General features: G+C 43.4%; 1 protein-coding gene across 3 annotated transcripts; it reads right to left on the reverse strand.

The window, feature by feature from the left end:
• Window positions 1–64: 64 nt before the first annotated feature.
• On the reverse strand, window positions 65–15,420 carry HMGXB4 (HMG-box containing 4). Of its 3 annotated transcripts, XM_075156302.1 has the most exons (11): window positions 15,312–15,390; window positions 13,045–13,150; window positions 12,337–12,455; window positions 10,918–10,993; window positions 8,818–9,950; window positions 7,536–7,617; window positions 6,977–7,041; window positions 6,577–6,682; window positions 5,844–6,013; window positions 4,384–4,506; window positions 65–2,435 (listed from the first exon to the last, which is right to left on the reverse strand). In XM_075156302.1, exons 2-11 carry the CDS (start codon window positions 13,073–13,075, stop codon window positions 2,391–2,393), a joined length of 1,950 nt encoding a protein of 649 aa, XP_075012403.1. In that variant the 5' UTR covers window positions 13,076–13,150; window positions 15,312–15,390; the 3' UTR covers window positions 65–2,390. The 3 variants fall into 3 exon arrangements, with proteins under 3 accessions (XP_075012403.1, XP_075012412.1, XP_075012422.1); XM_075156311.1 differs by lacking the exon at window positions 13,045–13,150 and having other exon boundaries at window positions 15,312–15,420; XM_075156321.1 differs by lacking the exons at window positions 13,045–13,150; window positions 15,312–15,390 and having other exon boundaries at window positions 12,305–12,422.
• Window positions 15,421–18,048: the final 2,628 nt, after the last annotated feature.

The raw sequence follows: 18,048 nt of genomic DNA on the forward strand, positions 1-18,048 counted from the left end.
CCAGTAGTAACAACAGCTGCAGAAAACAACAGTGCGCGCCAGAAACGAATGACAATACTCCAAATGTTAAAAAAAAATTATATTGTAAGTACAGTACAAAAAAGTCTTTGTATAATTGTAACGTAATCTGGATCAAACAGCAAGGAATAACAAAAATATAAAAACTGCTAAGTCTTGCCAAAGTTTTCCCTCTAGTACCAAATACCACAAGATACAGATTATACAAAGTGTACAAATTTTAAATAAAAATACAATACACCAGGGTTGTGTGTGTTTTTCAAACTCTTCAAGAGTTTTCCATTGTACAGACGACAAAGCTAAAGCTGATCCCCTTCTGTTCTACCCCTTCACCACGATGCTCTCAATTGTAAAGGGCTGGAAAGAACCAGCAATTTTGTGCCGCTCCCAACAGCAGATGCTTCAGTACGGGCCAGGACCCGAAGCAGGATGGGGCTGCCTCCCTCCTGGGCCCTTCCCTGTTCCAGGCTCACTGGCATTAGTCATGTGTTGTTAAAACATGTATCCTCTGGTCTGGGGCTTGGGTTGAGAGCTTGTACGGTGGCCTGAGAACCTTCTGCCTCCTCCACCGACTGACTGAGAAAACCTAACACTGCACTGAGAAAACCTCCGTAAGAGACAGGCTACCTTGTACAGGCATGGCTGGGGAATACACAGTAAAGAGGAATGGGGAGAAAAACCCTCCTGCACACCTGAGGATTTAATTTAAGTATGATTTGGGGCTCAGCCACCATGAGGGACAGCTCACCTCCAACTGCCCTGAAAAACAGAAGACAGACTTCAGGCTGGAAGTAAAAAAGTGCTCTTCTGTCATTTTAAAACTTTTACGTTATAAGGCTGGAAAGGCTAGAGTCAAATTATACTTCAGTTGTTCTACCTACCTTCACAAGAGAGCCTGTTTCTACAAACACTTAAAATCTTCCTGGTGTTTCCCCATACAACGCCAATGCCACTACACGTATAGCTGATTCCTGCAGCAAGTGGGGTGAGGCAAACTTGATTCATACTTTCCACACACTGCTGGTGGAAGGAGGGGGTTTCGCTTTTAAATTATGTATATATATACACACGCACACAGAGAAATATACAGGATAAATTAAAATCTGTTACAGATACTGGTAAAAGTTAAATACATATGATATGAACACCACATACGCACACATACAGACACACAAAAGCCTATATGAGAATCAAGTGCTCTCCTGCGGCTCCTCTTCCAGAGGAGCAGAAAACCAAACACCAAGTATGTGGCTGGAAGGAAGGGGAATCGGTCCAATCAACCCACGTGTGCCTTACTCAGCCGTAACTGCTTCAAACTGGTCATTAGTCACTGCCTCACAGCAGCACCATGACTCTTTCAATACTGCTGGTGAAACGGATGAGGGATCAGCAATCTCGGAAAGCAAAGTTGTCTGTTCACAAAACCAGTGCAAGACGGGCAGAAGCAATCCAAGTTTTTCCCATCTGCTTCCACATGCCTCTCCATCAAAGCAGGCTGACCACGCCCTGGAAAAATCAGCAGGAGGTTCGTTCTCTCAAGCCAATGCAGTTGGTTGATACATCGTGCTAATGACGATTTGGGTGCAAGTCCACAAGAAAAGATTAAATTCGTTGTCATCTTCCACTTTACTTCAAATGCCAACTACCAGACCAGCCAGCTGATGCTGACGACTTTCAGTTACTACTGACGGAAGGGGGGGGGGGTGGAAGAAGTGACCAAGAGGCAAAGACCTCTGTATCTTTGATCAGCTATCCAGCTTTCCCCTCAAGCAGTAGATTTTAAACTGAAAAACAGTTAGAAATAGGGCTGGTGAAGAGTTCAGTTCTATTCCTTGGTCCAAAATATATTATCATCTCTACCTGCCCATAGAATATCCGAATACTTTAGGTTGGAAGGGATATCAGGAGGTCATCTGGTCCATCCCCATACTTAAGTCCAACTAGAGCAGGCTGCTCATTCAGTTTTTGAGTATCATCAAGGATGGAGAGTCAACAACCTCTCTGGGCCACCTGTTTCAATGACCCCTCTCATGGTGATGTTTTTTTCTTTACATCGAGAAGTCCATTTTCTGGCTGCTTCCCCCACTAACGGATCTAAATTTAAGGCAAGTATCTCAAAAACTTTCTGAATCTTCACACAAAATACTTCCAGATTGGAGGACATTTCACCCACCAATACAGAAGGGTTTTCTCAGCTTAACTTCCCATCTTTTCATAAAATAGAAGTCAAACAGTTACAATCCTATGTATATACTATATAGAATATAAAACTTTAAAACTCTACACACGGAGCCCTTCGGGAGTGCCGGCGTAGTGCATGTGTACACAAGTCAGTTACGCAGAGGTTGAGTACATCCTAGGATCCTTTCCTATCAAAGTCCAGGCATGATGTAGGCGATGTTGTCTAGTGTGTTTGACTGGGAAAAGAAATTCAATATTTTTTAGTGTCAGGTAATGACTTGAAATCCTTAAAAAATAACACAGGCAAGCATACTAAGCATGTTTGCTTGTCTTACAAGTTACCGTATAATGAGACAACCAAATCTGCCTAGTCACCACCACGACTGCTAGGCTTATTTTCATATTTTTGGAAACGTAAGTTAATTAAACATAATCGTAGCCTCAGTATTTGTAAGCACCTGGAAACAATGCAAATGCTTGAGGCTTTCCTCAAGTGACCTCCTCCTTACGAACCCCATACTCTATCTCTGAATTTGAAACAAGCCACATCGACCATATCACATCAACCACAGGAAAGACTAGTGATGAAGGACTTGAGCAAAGTGATCAAAGTCGTAGCATATAAAAAGAATCACTCGACTTTACACTCACAAGTCCTTTATGAAATTCTGTAGAGTAAAGTAAAGAGAAAAACCCTCAAACATACCCACTAATAGGGTGTCAGATGGGAAAAAGAAGTGCCCTCCAGTTTTCATTGCAAATTGCAATAGAATTCTGAGAGTAAGCGTCCTTCTCGTGCATATCAGAAAACAAGACCCAGCAGTATATTATCTGTATATTCTTCAAATGCAATATTTCAGTAAGCTCACGACTGTGGCTGGATGGCTGAAGAAGGCCTTAGGAATACCACCTTTTAATTGCTGAGACAGAGGAGCTATATCGGCACCAGTTGTGATTCTAGAATTTAACAATGCCACCTACTGACAGAAAAGATAAACTGCATTCTATTTGCAACACGACCACTGACAATTTTATCCATTTAAAACACCACTGTCCGTAATGTATCTGATGGTAAAAATCTGAATAATTTATTTATTATCAAGTCCAAATACTAGTTTTCAGAAGTGAAGGATAAGTGCCTTAATCCATCTAAAGCTTATAACAATAAGTTGATCAAGTTTCCAATATACGCACCATTAGTCATGTGGTGTCATTGCTCTGAATGCACTTGGCAAGCAAGAAGGAAAAAAAGCATAGGATGTTTTTCCATGGCTTAGGAGGGGAACACCCCACTGACTCAGCTTTTGTGCAGACAGGCAGTTTGTGGGAGCTCACAGCTTAAGCTGTCAACTTTGTTGTGTTGTTAACAGTCCTTTCTCAGAATGAATCCATTTTTGGGCTACCTGATTATAACATGCCAATTCATATCCCATTTTTGTTGTTCTCTCTGCCAGATTTGTTTTTAATCTCTTAACTTTTGCAGACTATATATTTATTTTTCATTTCTGCTCCTCTCCTTCTCTGCTTTATTTATGTCTCCTGTTGGAGGTGTGACTCCTGATTCCTTTTATGCTGCTGCCATCTTAATCTATGTCCACATCATGCTACATATATGCCACAAGCTGTTGCTGAATCAGGGCTCAATATTAAGTGTAGTTTAAAGTGGAAAAGAACCTGTAGTTATACAGTTCCTTAAAACAGACTATTTTTCTTTCCTTGGAGAAGGTTACAACTACATGTAAAAGGCCCTACTCAATCACATTAGGAATCCTGAGATCACAAGTTATTTTTTGTGCTACTAAAGGAAAAACAGATTGTGTGATACAAAGCAGCTAGAATGGGCTTTTTATTTTTATGGAAAATTAGAATTTTCAAAAATACTGGTATGTGTACAGGTGCTTTTATTTGATTCAGATGGATTGATTCAGTCAATAAAACAGGATCCACACACACTGCAATCAATGCTACAAATATTAGGTCAGTGCCACTGGGTTGCACAATACCGTACAACAGTAACATCTTAAGGAATTTCAAGAAATATTTCCCTATAAAAGTATATGACCAAGACAGTTTTCTTATTGCACTAGATTATAATCACATCGTAAGATTGATTAATCAAAAAACTCTGGCTGGACTCCAGTGAAATTAACAGTGCTAGAATGGAAATAACCACAAGGAACTCACCAAAACATGCTTAGGGCAGCCATTCAACTCAGGTAGTTGCGTGGTCAGACATGCTAACGGGCCCAAAGCACAGATGATTGAATCCAGAAGTACTGACAAACTTCCTGAAACAGCCACCATTCCCTGGCAGCAAGGAAAGAAAAAAATGGATGGGGATGAGTAATGGAAATTAGGGTTCTTTCACAACTGTATTGATTCTTATGCAGATACAGTATCTTCACTCTTGAGCTCCTCTAGTCCACTTTCATTATTTACACAGTAACAAAACTATGCCATGTGCTTCACAGAGAGACTGCTAGCTCAGTAGGCAACATACCCGTGTAGGAAAAAAATAGGGAACAACAGAAAAGGTCAGAAAGTTGTCAGTTGCATAAAACACTTAATTCCACATTTTTTTGTAATGTAATTTCTTTGCCATTTCATACCATCTATTTTGTTAATACATGAGTCCTAAAGACAACAGTTGTTTTGTTATTGAAGTCTAAAGAAATGCTAAGTCTAACAAATGCTTTAGTCACTGATATACTTCCAGGAAAGGGAATTTGTTTGTGTGCCTTTCTGTAAAGGGGGAGATTTTACTCCGGCTGTTCCTCTGAAGAATGACTTCAATCGGTCACACCAGAAACAAAATGCAAGAACATTTATTTTATTGCTTATAAAACAAGCAAGAGTAGTGGGATGAGGTGATCACGTTAGTCATAGAATTCAGTGATATTATTTGAGCCAAGTATGTGTTCTCCTTACAGGCTGGGCTGAGTTCTGAAAGTGCGTGTGTGCCTGTGGGTACATGCATAGAATCATCATCATCTAACAGCAGGAATCCATTAAAATGGTTTAAATAGTAGATGTGGCGCTTAGGGACATGGTTTAGTAGTAGACTTGGCAGTGTTAGGTTAATGGTTGGACTCGATGATCTCAAAGGTCCTTTCCAACCTAAATGATTCTATGATTCTAAAATATGACATCTTCTATGTTACCAGGTAAGTTGAAACAATAGTAGCCCCATCCAAAGCACTGGCAATATGATACTGCCAGAAGACAACAGGACATGCAAAAAACATCTTGGTAAAGGCCTTCTCTGATGGTTTTCTAAGAAGGCTTGAGACAGTAACAGAAACTGGACCAGAGACTGGCAAAGATAGCAAGGAAGTACCAGATCCAAGGTGAACATACAGTAAGAAAAGTCTGAAGAGTTTGTAGAACTAAGAATTGCCTTCAAGGACCTCAAGCTACAAAGGACCTGTCTTTTTTTGATGCCTACTGTTTACTGAGAAACAAGGCTTTTTATTTCCCTGAAAACAAACAGCAATGCATCAAAGAAACACAACACGTCACCTCTAATTTCTCTCCCTAACAGAAAAGCATTGGCTAAACTTTTAAGTAAAATAAAATAGTAATCCTCCCCAATCCTGTGTGTAGATTACATGACATCACTGTGACATCGCTGGTTACAGACTCACCTCTGTTTCCTGCAGTCTGTGTCCAATGAGGCTCAGCGATTCACCCAGCAGCTGTAAGTGTGCAGCTACATCAATAGGATCTGTCTCAGGGACTTTGGCTGGTGAGGAAGACACCACCACGGTGCTGGTGGGGGATTTCTTATGAGGGGAAATCACTCCTGTTGGAGAAGCTGGAAACACACAAATTAAAATTCCATTATTCTCTTCTTTCATTCTTTTACTTACAAGCCTATCTACTTAGTAAAGTTCAAATCTCAAAGGCATGCGATGCTTAAAAATAGTTCTGTGGACCTGGTCCTGTGGTCTTTGCGAGTCAAAACTTTCCTTCTACATGTACAAAGCATCTACCTCAGCTGAATGTAATTTGGGATATTTGGTTTGGGAGATTTGATAAACAGAGACGCCAAGCCAAGAACAACCCTTTTTCCTCTAGAAGCAAACTAATCCCGCTAGAACTTCCCTGCTGCCTCTTCTTATTTTACATTTCAATCCCTAAACTGCTAAAACCAATCGCATTCTACAAATTAGACAAGGAAATCTTTTTTAAAAATGCTGTCATTCTCGCTCTCACAGAAACATTGTTTTTGAGTAATATGATGAGTTAAATGTCAAGACTTGTAAGAAAGCAGGTAGGGGTGTGAAGCAGGAAAGGACCTTTGTTCCTTATTCCATTGGCAACACTATCTTCCCTGCTCAAGAAAGAAGACCAGAGCAAATGAAGTGCAACAACTACCTTTTATTTTTGGTGCACCATCTGAAGATGATGCCTTTCTCTTCACAGTGGTGGCCTCTGCTTTATTCTGCTTGTGTTGGAGATACTGAGCTTTCTGTTTCCAGATCTGCAGTTACCACGGTATGAAAAAAAGAGATTCATAACATTAGGTAATTCTGTTACCTGATGCCAGGACCTGGAGGTAGAATGATGTTATGTAGCTAACCGGTGAAGCAATACCATGAGAAGAAAATGGATGCTTTTATGATTGCAAAGGCAAGGTTTCCGTACTTTCCATCTTTACATACATGGGGACATAGGTAGCATTTTTCAAGGTACGGTGGCAATGCTGCCAGCATGTTCGGACATAAGCACCTAGTTTACAGAAATCATTGTGCAAAAACATCTCACACACACTCACCAGTTTATCCTTCTCAGGTAGCTGCTTCCACACTTCTGCCAGTTTTTTACTTAGCTCTCCAAAATCTGGCAGAAGGAAAGAAGAAAAATGTTTAAAACAAATGAAATCATAAAATCTTGGAGAGAACATAGGAAATTTACTGGCCCATGCATACACATTTAGGAAGCAACCCATTCCACAACCAGAACTCTCCACAGTGTCCTGAAAATGATTACCAGTGTGCATTCCCATTACTGTTTAAAATGAAAAAAAAAGCTGATACCGGGAATATAAAGTCACACGTGTATATACAGGAAAGTGACACAATAAAGATAACTAGGTAAAGAAAGAAAGAGCTAGCAATTTCTTTATCCAGATTCATAGCTTGGTTAAAATGCAATGAAATCAAATAATGAAATCCTCTCCTGTCCCCTTTGCCACCTCTTATCCAAAGAAAATTGGCAGATTCTTTGCATTCTGTCAAAATTAAGAGGTCGGTACGAAACAGAGATGATATGTTCTGCTAATTAATCCGACTGGTGTATAATCAAGAGAAGAGAAGGCTAGATTATTCTCTCACCTATTCCAGGGTGCTCAGACACAATAGTTGTACGATACTCCTTACAGAACACTTGATAGGCAGACATGTTTTTCTTCTTTGGCTAGTCAGAAGAAGAAAAGGAAACAGAAGATTTTTCTTTATAATGAGACCTACTCAAATTTAATAAGAATTTGACATTTATTGAAGAATTAAAGAAAGATGTGACGCTTAGATCAGGAACCCAGAAAAGCAGTGTTTTACATGTTCTGGCTGAATTTAGTGTTTATGAAAGCACAGGAACCAGCCAGAACCAGTCTTAGCACAAGGCTTACCTTGCAACAACTCTATCAATGCATTTCATTCATAAGTTACAACAACCTGCTATTCTAAATCCAGGATCAACATACAACTCTGTTAATAGATCTCAGTTTTAAAACTTAAAATAATAAAAAAATATATATCTGTCATACTATTCACAATACCCATCATAGATCTGTCAAAACAATTCAGTCCTCATCACAATGTTTTGTTCCATTCCTTGCATCCTTACAAAACACTTCAAATTGTCAGGAAAATAGACAGTATAAGTACATTGACAGCAGAGGCATAAGCAGTTGCTGAGCTACGATCAGAGAAAACTTACCAATTAGAACAGAATAATGGCTGAACAAATTTGGCTATGTCTGCCCATTTCCTGTCACAAAGCAACTCTTGTCTATCTGAACTGCTTTTCCCCATTTATGTACTTACGCAGCTACAGTTACATCACCTATAAACTCATTCATATGCTAGCTACCATTTCTCCTACTCATATTTTTATACACTAACCATGGAAAACTGAATTTATGAGTACAGGACAAATCTGGGAATGTGGTAGTCTGTAACAACTAGAATTTCATTTGAATACAGGAGTAAATGGGTAAATATCTTCATTTTCAGGTTAGAGCTCGATTCCTTTTTACACAAACTGTGATGATGGACTAGATCAGTAGTCCAAAAGTCTGCCTGGCAATAGCTAGAACCAGTTACCTTAGAAAATGATGCAGTTGTGCTTGGTACATAACCTGTACCAAGCAAATTAAGTATAACCTTTTCAAAGAACCTCGATCTGCCTGTGCCACAAAATCAGAATGACATATATTCCTTTTGCTACAAACAGAAATCACAGTGGCTGACACATTTTTCCAAACACGCTTCAGTTAAACCATCGATCCTGGTATTAGTTATCCTTCTGTTTCAATTTAACATGCCTTTGTAACGGAGTGCCTAATTCACCATTACCCATCACCCAATTTCTATTTTCCCTCCAATTTTTCCTTACTTTTTCTCTTTCTCTTTCCTTTTCTCTTTCCTTTTCCTTTTCTCTTTCCTTTTCTCTTTCCTTTTCCTTTTCTCTTTCCTTTTCCTTTTCTCTTTCCTTTTCCTTTTCTCTTTCCTTTTCTTTTTCTCTTTCCTTTTCTTTTTCTCTTTCCTTTTCTTTTTCCTTTTCCTTTTCTTTTTCCTTTTCCTTTTCCCATTTCTCAGCTTTGTCCTTCTCCTTGTCTTCCTTTTTCCTCCTCTTCTCACCTTGACCATCTGAGTGAAAAACAGGAGGAGGAGGTGAAGGAAGAACATAGGGCGTACTGGGAGGAGGTGGTGGTGACATTGTTACTTCTGCTACTGCCACGGGAGCATGCCCAGAACTCTTTTTAGACTTAGAGTGCTTCTTCTCTCTGTGTTTCTCCTTGTCTTTTTTTTTCTTACTTTTTTTTGACTTCTTCTTCTTCTTGATTTCCCGGTAGGAGTCATCTATCACTAGCTCTCCAGCCTCCAACTCCCCACCAGAAGAGGAACCAGATTCTGGCGGTGCCTCCATACCCGAAATCTCATACTCGCTCCCATGGCCCTCTGAAAAAAGGGAGGTGTCAGCACCAAAACTCTCAGAAGGTGGATGTGGATCTGGAGGTGGTTTGTGCTTCTTCCGGGATGACTTCAGGAAGCTCTGCAGTTCGTGACCCAGCAGGAATGAGCCTTGCTCATCTCGAGCTGATTTCTTTGAAGATTTCTTTGCAGCTGCTGGTGCTGAAGAGTAGGAGAAAGAATCATCATCTGCTGCACTACTTTTCTCTTTCGGTGAAAGGATGAGCTTCATCTTCAAGCCATCAGGTTCACGAAGAGTAAGTGTCTCTGTGTTCACGTAGAGAGGTTTCATTTTTTTAGATTTGTGGAAGCTGCCATCATCCACTGAGTGCTCCCCACTGCTCCCACTCAGCTTCTTCTTGTGGTGCTCCTTTTTGCTTTCGGAATGGCCAGAGGAAGAATAAGATGATTTTTCAGAGGTCTTCTTTGAAGACTTCGAGCTTGTGGCCAAAGGTGAGGTGATAGCCTTGAGTAAATCCATGGTTGTATCGGCTGAGGATGGGCTAGAAACTGCTTTTTTCTTCTTCTTTGATGGTAGATCCAAAGGCGAAACACCTGAAAAAGATCAAGAGAAATGTACATCAAGATGATTCCCTTAAAGACAGCATTACACTAGCCCGAAGAAGTGAAGTGGGAATCCTGCAAGGCTTATGATTACAGCTAACAGATTTGCATCCTGGCTTAAACAGAAGATCTCTGAAGCTTGTCGCCAGATCAGCACGGCCTTACTGACGCAATTCAGGAGCTGTAATGCCCGAGCAGGTCAAATAATTTAAGGCAGGAAGACAGAGAAGGAAAGTTCTTGAAGTTTTGTCAAACTCTCTGTTCTATCGTGAAATAACATATTTTGATGAAAATGTATCTTATTGAGCCTGAAACTACATCTCAAGTGCAAGGTTTTCGTGCCATTTTTAGCCTAGTTGAGACCAATGAATTGAAAATACAAGCTTTTTCATTCTGAAAACAGATTTTGACAAAATTTCAGCCTGGCTTTCTCTTTTCATTGGGCCAAAAATATATGTTAAACCTGTTAAGCTTTTATGAACAGAATTATCATTTTCTGGCCAGCTCATTAATTGTGAGAATAATGTTTCTGTATTTAAACTGAACCCAAAAGCATTTATTTTTTACCCTGATACATTCTATTTTTATAAATTCAGAGAAAGTAATACTATCTGCAAGTAAAATTACACTTGGTAATGGAATAGGGAAAAACGAAATGCAAATGCCAAAAGGGAAGGCATGGGTTAGAAAACCGCAAGTTATCAGTGAAAAGGGAGGTGGAAGATCTCTACCCCCAACAATGGCACTTGTTAGGCTAGACACTGAAAATATCATTCCCTAATCTTTCGCTGTCTGGTGCTGATCAGCGTCAGGTTTCTGATTACTTCTCCTAGGATAGGTTGATGTACCTTCCCCCCATAAAGTGCTAACCACAAAGGTTGATGACACTGGTTTAACAGTATCCTTTCCTCAAAGCCATGATCTGTCATCCCCTTCCCCTGCCTGATTACTATCTTACCTCTGTAGCAGAACTCATCCGAGGAGTGCTTTCTCTTCTTTTTGTGAGGTTCTGTCCCTGGAAAAAGCTCGCTGTCCTAGAATAAGAAGAAAAAAGTTGCTGACAAACGAGAGGGAAATAATATAGATTCACATGGACTACTGACATAGATAATAATTTGTACTACTGTAACACCAAGGAACCCTAGGTATGAACCAGGATCATTATTCTAGGTGCTAAAACAAGCAAAGGAAACATACTTTGTCCCCAAGAGCCCACAGTATAGGTTTAAGGTAAGAGACAAAAAGCATGGTACAGATAGGTGGGAGACTACAAAAAATGGTATTAGTCAGGATTGATTTCAGCACATCAGCCACCTAACCGGCATCAACCTTTCTGCAGGCATTGCAGCACAACAGGGCTATAAGGAAACTGAAAGACAGATCTCTATAGGGAGCTCCTCCCAAGTGAGAGGAGCAATACACAAGAAAACTTGAAAAAGCACATTTGAAAGTGTTAAGAAATGGGCAATGAAAGCCAGCACTTGGAGATCAGCTGATGAGTTGATATAAGACAGACATCTACCTCTTAATAAAGCTAAGAAATAACTAAGCATGCATAGCTGCTTATGAAAATGAAGGTGAGCAGTTCATGTTTAATATGCCGAGAAAGATAAAAGAAGTGAAAGGAGGTACAGAGAGGTGACAATTAAAATGACGGGCCAAAAAATTGACCTTAATATGTCATGTCACCCTATCATTATTTGTCTCTTGACCAATTTATGGTCTGAAAATGAAGCTCCTCTACAGAATTCCATCTGCGTGGTAGAAGAAAATTTTCATTTTAAACTAGAACTTCTTTTCCAGATTAAAAAAAAAATAAAAATAATCACAAGATAGTCATGTTTGAGCTAACATCAGAAATTTTAGCTCAAAGGGGAAAATTTTGAAGAAACTTAAGTTGTCACCAGGTGATTTCAGCGTTAAGGCCCCAAAGAGGTGAATAGGGCAAGTTCACACCTCTCAAGGGCTATCGTTTCAGGCTGTCTGCAGAATCAGGAAGACAACAGCACATCAGTTAACATTATATTCATCCTTTGCTGGCTATTTATACAACCATAAATTCTAAATATTTTTTTTTTTGTGTGTAAAAAGTTATTCATGCTATCATATGACTTGCAAGGTTCTACGTCAAGACTAGGACAGAATCCTACTACCCTATTTTCCGAGGCTAGAAAAATCAGAATCAGTTGTAATTGGGAGTGGCCCCCTCCTTTTCCCCAGGAAAGTTACTGAACAATACAGGACACGATTAGCTGCTCTTGCTGTCTTCTACATGCATTCCTATACAAAAAAGAACAAGAAACCCATCCATCTCATCCCAGCCCTAGCTTTATACATATCCTTACGCCTTCAACCTTTTCTCTGAGGGCTTCCTGACCTGAGTTGCTATCTCGTCTTCCTCTTGCAGCAGATCTTTGTAAGAGCGCTTTTTCTCTCGCTGTATCCTGCCAGTTGCCAGCCCCACGTCATCAACACTTCGGTCACTCTCTAGGAACTCTAAGATTTATGTGAAATGGGAAAAAAGGAAGAAATTAAATACCCCATTAAGGAACGACAGACATGTGTACTATGCACAAAATAAGGTAACAGCAGACGTTGGCACAGGGTGATGCACAAAACCCAACAAACACAGGGGCCTAAAAGACAACAATCTGTACTCTCTGACCACAGGGACGGGGCTTAGTGCTCTAACGCTATAACACAATCACTCAAGGTTTCATTTCTAACCCTTGTATATTTCTTCCTAAAGACAACTGGACCTAGAAATGTTACATGACTAAACATATCCCTATCCCTGGTCTCCTGTTCCATTGACTTGGCAGGGAGAAGAAAGGCTGCAGTGGCAGAGTTTCAAATCAAGCTGTTTGCATTAGGTAAAACCACCCATTTCACTCAAGTTCTAATCCCAGTACTTTACACCCGGAAGTCAAGGGCTTGGGATCCTCCAGCAACCTGGCCAGGTTAAATTTAAGGGCTCCACAGCATACTAGCTTCCTTTCCCACTCTGACTGCATGGCCTGGCAAGGGCTGCAGAGGGTACCCTTTTTTTTTGGCAACTCCCTCTGAGATTATGAAGCAGTCATACCTTCTTTCTTCTTGGAGTCATCATAAGCCATGGTGGTCCTGCAGGAGCCTGAGAATGTGTTGCCACGTCTGGGCTCCTTCCCCCGTTCCCATCTATAGGAAAAGGTCTGAGAAACAGAGAATGAAAATAACCCTCCCATAACGAAGAATCACGATGTAAAATGGGAAACTTCCTCTGAACCAAGTGAAGATTCTCTGGAAGACAGTGGGAAAGGAAAGGAGTCTACCTTCTGGTCGGTTCATGCTCACCCCTCAGGCTTGACAGAATTTTTTTTTTTAATTAAATTGGAGGTGGTTGTTCTATTATTTTAAAGATATGAAAGACCACCTCTTCCTTGTAAAATCTCCAAATCACTGAAGTAATTTATTTACAAAAATAGAAAGAGGGTGAGAAGACAGCCGAGTTTGATTTTCATGAGACACAAAACCGCACCCAAACTTGTGTCAAAGCCATTTTTTGTCAGGAGCCACTGTAGCAAAGAGTGGGATGTTTAAAGAGAGATTCCAAACCCTTGAATCTCAGATGAAGTGAAGGAAAAGAAGGAACCAGGCAGGAATCATTGTACTACAAAAGAATTATTTCAAATCATTTTAACTAAAGGATCGCACATTTTGTAGTGAAGGTGTGCATCCTTCTGATGGGTTTCCCAACACTACCACTGCAGCCATTCTGAATGCCAGCCTGGGAGAGAGAACAGAAGAAAGCACTCCTTTTCTCTAGGGCTTCTGCAGCACCCCAAACCATATCAGCCCCCAGGTTTCAGGCCTCCTTTAACTGAGTCATTCTGTTCCACAGTTGCTAGTGTATAGCAGAACAGTGCCCTTATGGAATAGCTGCACTCTGGTTCTCTCAGAGTAAATATCTTTTGTTTTTCAGTCAGTGATCAGCTTAACAGGAAAAGATCGACCTTCTGCTCATAAGCGATTAAACCAATTGCACCTAACTGATTTTGTGTGTTTGTGTATATGCGCACCTGTGTAAGGATTCAACCACAAAGTCCTTGCAGCTTGTTCATTCTAGTTGTCACAGTAAGCTTGCCACATTGAAGTTACATTTGAATACCCTGAGAGCATGGAACTTGTGCTTGAACATCCCTGCACGTACCTCAATTTTATAAATGAGGCTCAGAATGTACATATTCATTCTATACTGGTTACTTAAGTCAAACAACAAAGTCTCAACTAAATCAAGCTTGCAGGTACACAGGAGATGTTTCTGTTTAAATTCATAGCAACACGTTATTTCTTCAGGTTTTGGGAAACCATCCGCCACAAAATGTTTTAAGTCAGTATTCTGACCACTATACGTTGCTGATAGCAAGCGCAGCAATTTGTAGGCAAAATTTATGTATACGCACAAGAGCACTGCATATGTACACACACTACAGCACTGCACTTTGCAATAAAAAAGAGCATCTTGCCACTTGTGGGCTCACAGTCTTTTACCTGATCTTGTCAACATTTAATGTTCAGTTGTCATAGGGACGTCAGTGGGAACACACGATATTAAAGCATTGTGCTCAAGAGGAAAAGGGTCTAATCTAGACACTCTTCAGCAAAACAAAGCTGAAGACAGTCATTCATGAATGAATGACTTGGAGAAACTAAGATTTGTTTATAGCTACATGCATACCTTTTACTCTCTTTTTAAATCTTATCTGCTTGGCAGGTATAAAAGTTGGTCGATAACGCCCAAAAGGGCTTACAACCTGGACCTCTAACCCTGCAAATACAAAACATATCCTTAATTTGTCTCATCTTAGAAATCCTAATTAGGCTCCCCTGTTTCAAATTCTTCGGTTTCAGCAGTAATTGCACAGGTTCAGTGGTGAAACTCTTTCTTCACGTCTCCCGTTCCCTAACGCACTCGTTCGCGGGATCAAGGCCACGCGTTGCTCTTCTGCAGCCCCCCGGGCTCCACAGGGACCTCCGCACTTCGGTCCCCCCAAGGCGGCTGCTGGCGACAGACCGCGGTGGGTGGAAGCCGAGGGGCGGCGGCGGCTCGGACCGGGCTCTCTCGCCCCAGCGACCTGGGGGAGCCGCGAGGGCAGGCGGGCCCCGCCGGGAATTCCGAGCGCGGCGGGGAGGGCAAGCGTCGGCACCGGCCCCTCCGCAGAGACGGGCCCGCCCGGAGCACCCCGCGACCCAGCCCCGCGCATGCGCCCCAACGCCCTCAGGACCTCGGGCCCCGCCGCCGCCCGCGCCCCTCCCGCCACCTCCGTTTGAAGCGGGTTCGGCCGCCCCGCTCCCGCCTGCGCGCCCTCTCACCCGAGCGGGCTCCGGCCTCACTCCCGCCCGCGGCTCCACCCCTGCAGCAGGCCCGAGCGTGCCCCGGCGGCGGGGCCGCCCAGCGGCGACGGCAGCTGCCGGCCCGCCGGGGCCGAGCCGCAGCCGCAGGGTGGGGAGGCGCCGCGGTCGCCTCACTCTGCGCTGCCGCTTCCCACCGCGCCGCCGCTGCCCGCGGCCGCCATCTTGGAGAGGGAGACAAGGGACACCCGCCCGGCGCCGGAGCCAGGGGCAGCCAGCCGAGCGCCGAGCACCTCCAACGTGGCACCCGCGGGGCGGGGAAGAAGGCGGGGTGCGGGACTGCCGAGCGCATCGATGACCTGGCCCGGGCCGAGGGCTCCGTTCCCCGTGGTCTGAGCGGGGCTGGGGCGCCGCCACCCCGCACCGGGCGGCACGGCCTTGGGGCGGCAGCCGCCACGCATTTAGCCTTCCCCGCCACGGCCCGCCGCTCCTACGGCGGGCGGGGTTCGGTATACCGTGCGCCGGGGCCTGCCTGGTCCCCCTCGCCCGCCCGGTGCCCCGCTGGTGCAAGCGCACGGGCCCAGGATTGGGGCCAGAGCGGGGGCCCGTAGCGCACTGCGGCTCGCACTGCGGGCTGGGCCACCCACCGTGCCCCCCGACACCCCGGCGGGGTTCCCCGGTGCCATGTGCCCCCTCAGAGGTTGCGCCTGGCGCGGGAGCGGCGAGCAGGCCACAGGCAGGGCGCCTGTGCTCGGCCCCGGCTGTGCCGCCGACCACCTCGTGCGGGGCGGGTGCCCACCTTCCCCCGGTGTTCGGCACAAACTCCTCCTTGTGTGTGCGTGTGCTGTGCTGTCACGGCACAGCTTCCCCTCTCTTCATCGTCCCTTTCTTGAAGGGAGAAGTCTCTGAGCTGGCTGGGCTTGTAGTGTGGGTTAGTTGTCGGCTGCTTGTGTCTGCCACAGTGGGTCAATGGGAAAGGGTGAATTCCTGTTATTAAGCAATTACAGAGCCAGTGCTTGCATGAGATTAGTCACGCGTGCACCTGAACAGGCACATTTCTTGTAAGCCCATGTGATTGCCTGAAGAATTGAGTGGATGTGCTGCACAGGTGGAGAGTCAGGACCAGCTGGAGCTGTCAAGCATCTCTGAAGAGCACACTCGGAGCTACTGCCTGAGAAGGTGTCATGCAACCCTCACACCCTGTCCCAAGGTAGCAGGCAAGAGAAAAGCAAATTACCCCCACCATCTTCTAAAGGGCTCATTCGTTACCGCAAAGGATTCAAGATAGAGGTAAAAAACCTCAAGAAACAGCCTGGCCAGAGAAGACAAGTCTTTTTCCCACCAGGTTAGCCTTTCTTCGCTCTGACTGCTCAGGAGGTCCCTGTTCAACAAACATCATTTAACTCTTACCTTAAATCCTATCATCTCCACTGATGCAGGAGTCGTCTTTTTATTTAGATGCTGGCAGAGACTCACATGACTCTTTGTCAGAGGCTGCTCAGTCACATGCTGTCTGCAGACTACAATTCCCAGCCATGCCTGAGGTTAAACCGGACTCATCACAGACATGCTGGTTCCCCAGCGCTTACAGATCCACCTTCTGGTTCTGATGATGCTTTTGTGTCCTAACAAGTACATAATGATGACAATAACTATCTATCTGTGGTACAGTAGGACGTAGAGGAATCAGAAGATGCCTATGTGTGTTATGCTGTGTGAAAGTATAGTTTGATCCAAAGTGAGGGGTACAGCCTCTATGCACATATCAATGTCTGCAAGTGCAGCAGCTGTAACACATAAGACTAAAACCCAGTTTAGTTTTAGTCTAAACTGGCCCTTAGGCTGAGCACAAGGCCTGTCCAGATGTTCTCACGCATGTATACATGTGTGCCTGCTGCTGGTGAAACTCTCTCTAAAATCACTCCTTGCCCTCCAACCCATAACACAGGGAGGAGTTACCCAAGTGCCCAGGACAAGTGCCTCTGCAAATTTATGACCAGGACCTTGCCAGAGTTGAACTCACCGAGACCTACTCTTTACCTCCGATTATTGACGATGTTTCTAGGGGTCCCAGTGATGGATCCGATGGATCCATTCGGCAATGCACAGTACGTCAAAAACACAGCTCCTGTCACCAGGATTTTACAGTCTTCAGCTTGCTTTCTTGCTTGTATTACGGATTGTACGGAAACATCGGTTAACTCCTAGGAGCACTTGGTCAGGTGGAGGCAGAATGGAAGCAAGTCAGAATAAGCCATTAGCATGGTTGGGAGTGGCTAGATGCAGCCTAAAGGAACAGGCATACAGATTGCTTTGAAAATTGAAAGCCTAAATTAGCCTGGTATTTGGTGATGGCAGGCATTTGATAGCGATAGCTAGTAAATGTGTAGGGATGGTATGTTTAATATTCTGCACCTTAGAATGAGAAAGGATTCTAGCTTCCCTGCAGTTTAATGTTTTTAGTGCTGGATGGTTCGTAGGTATTAGATTGTGTCAGTGATAGCATGTGGAGGAGAGAATGAATTTGCAGGTGGATTTGCAAAAATGAGCATATAGCAGGATACTTGCACATAAAGCCACTGAAGCACCAATCATTCAGACTTCCCCTGGTGAGATCTATCCATGCTCCTTTCCTCCCGCAGAACAATCATAATAATAATAGTAATTGTAATAGTAACAACAACAACATGTAGTCCCTCATACTGCACTATTCATCAGTGCAGAAATGCTCAGAAAAACTCATTTCAATCATTCCCAT

Source organism: Calonectris borealis, chromosome 1, assembly GCF_964195595.1.
Source record: "Calonectris borealis chromosome 1, bCalBor7.hap1.2, whole genome shotgun sequence".
Lineage (NCBI taxonomy): Eukaryota > Metazoa > Chordata > Aves > Procellariiformes > Procellariidae > Calonectris > Calonectris borealis.

Bases quoted from the DNA above. Each gene is read 5' to 3' on its own strand.
- HMGXB4 (XM_075156302.1), bottom strand. From the start codon at position 13,075: ATGGCTTATGATGACTCCAAGAAGAAAGAAG. The intron at 10,994-12,336 runs GTCAGGAAGCCC...TTCTTATTCTAG, and splicing joins AAGACGAGATAGCAACTCAG to GACAGCGAGCTTTTTCCAGG. The intron at 6,014-6,576 runs GTAGTTGTTGCA...GTGTGTTTCCAG, and splicing joins TGGTGCACCAAAAATAAAAG to CTTCTCCAACAGGAGTGATT.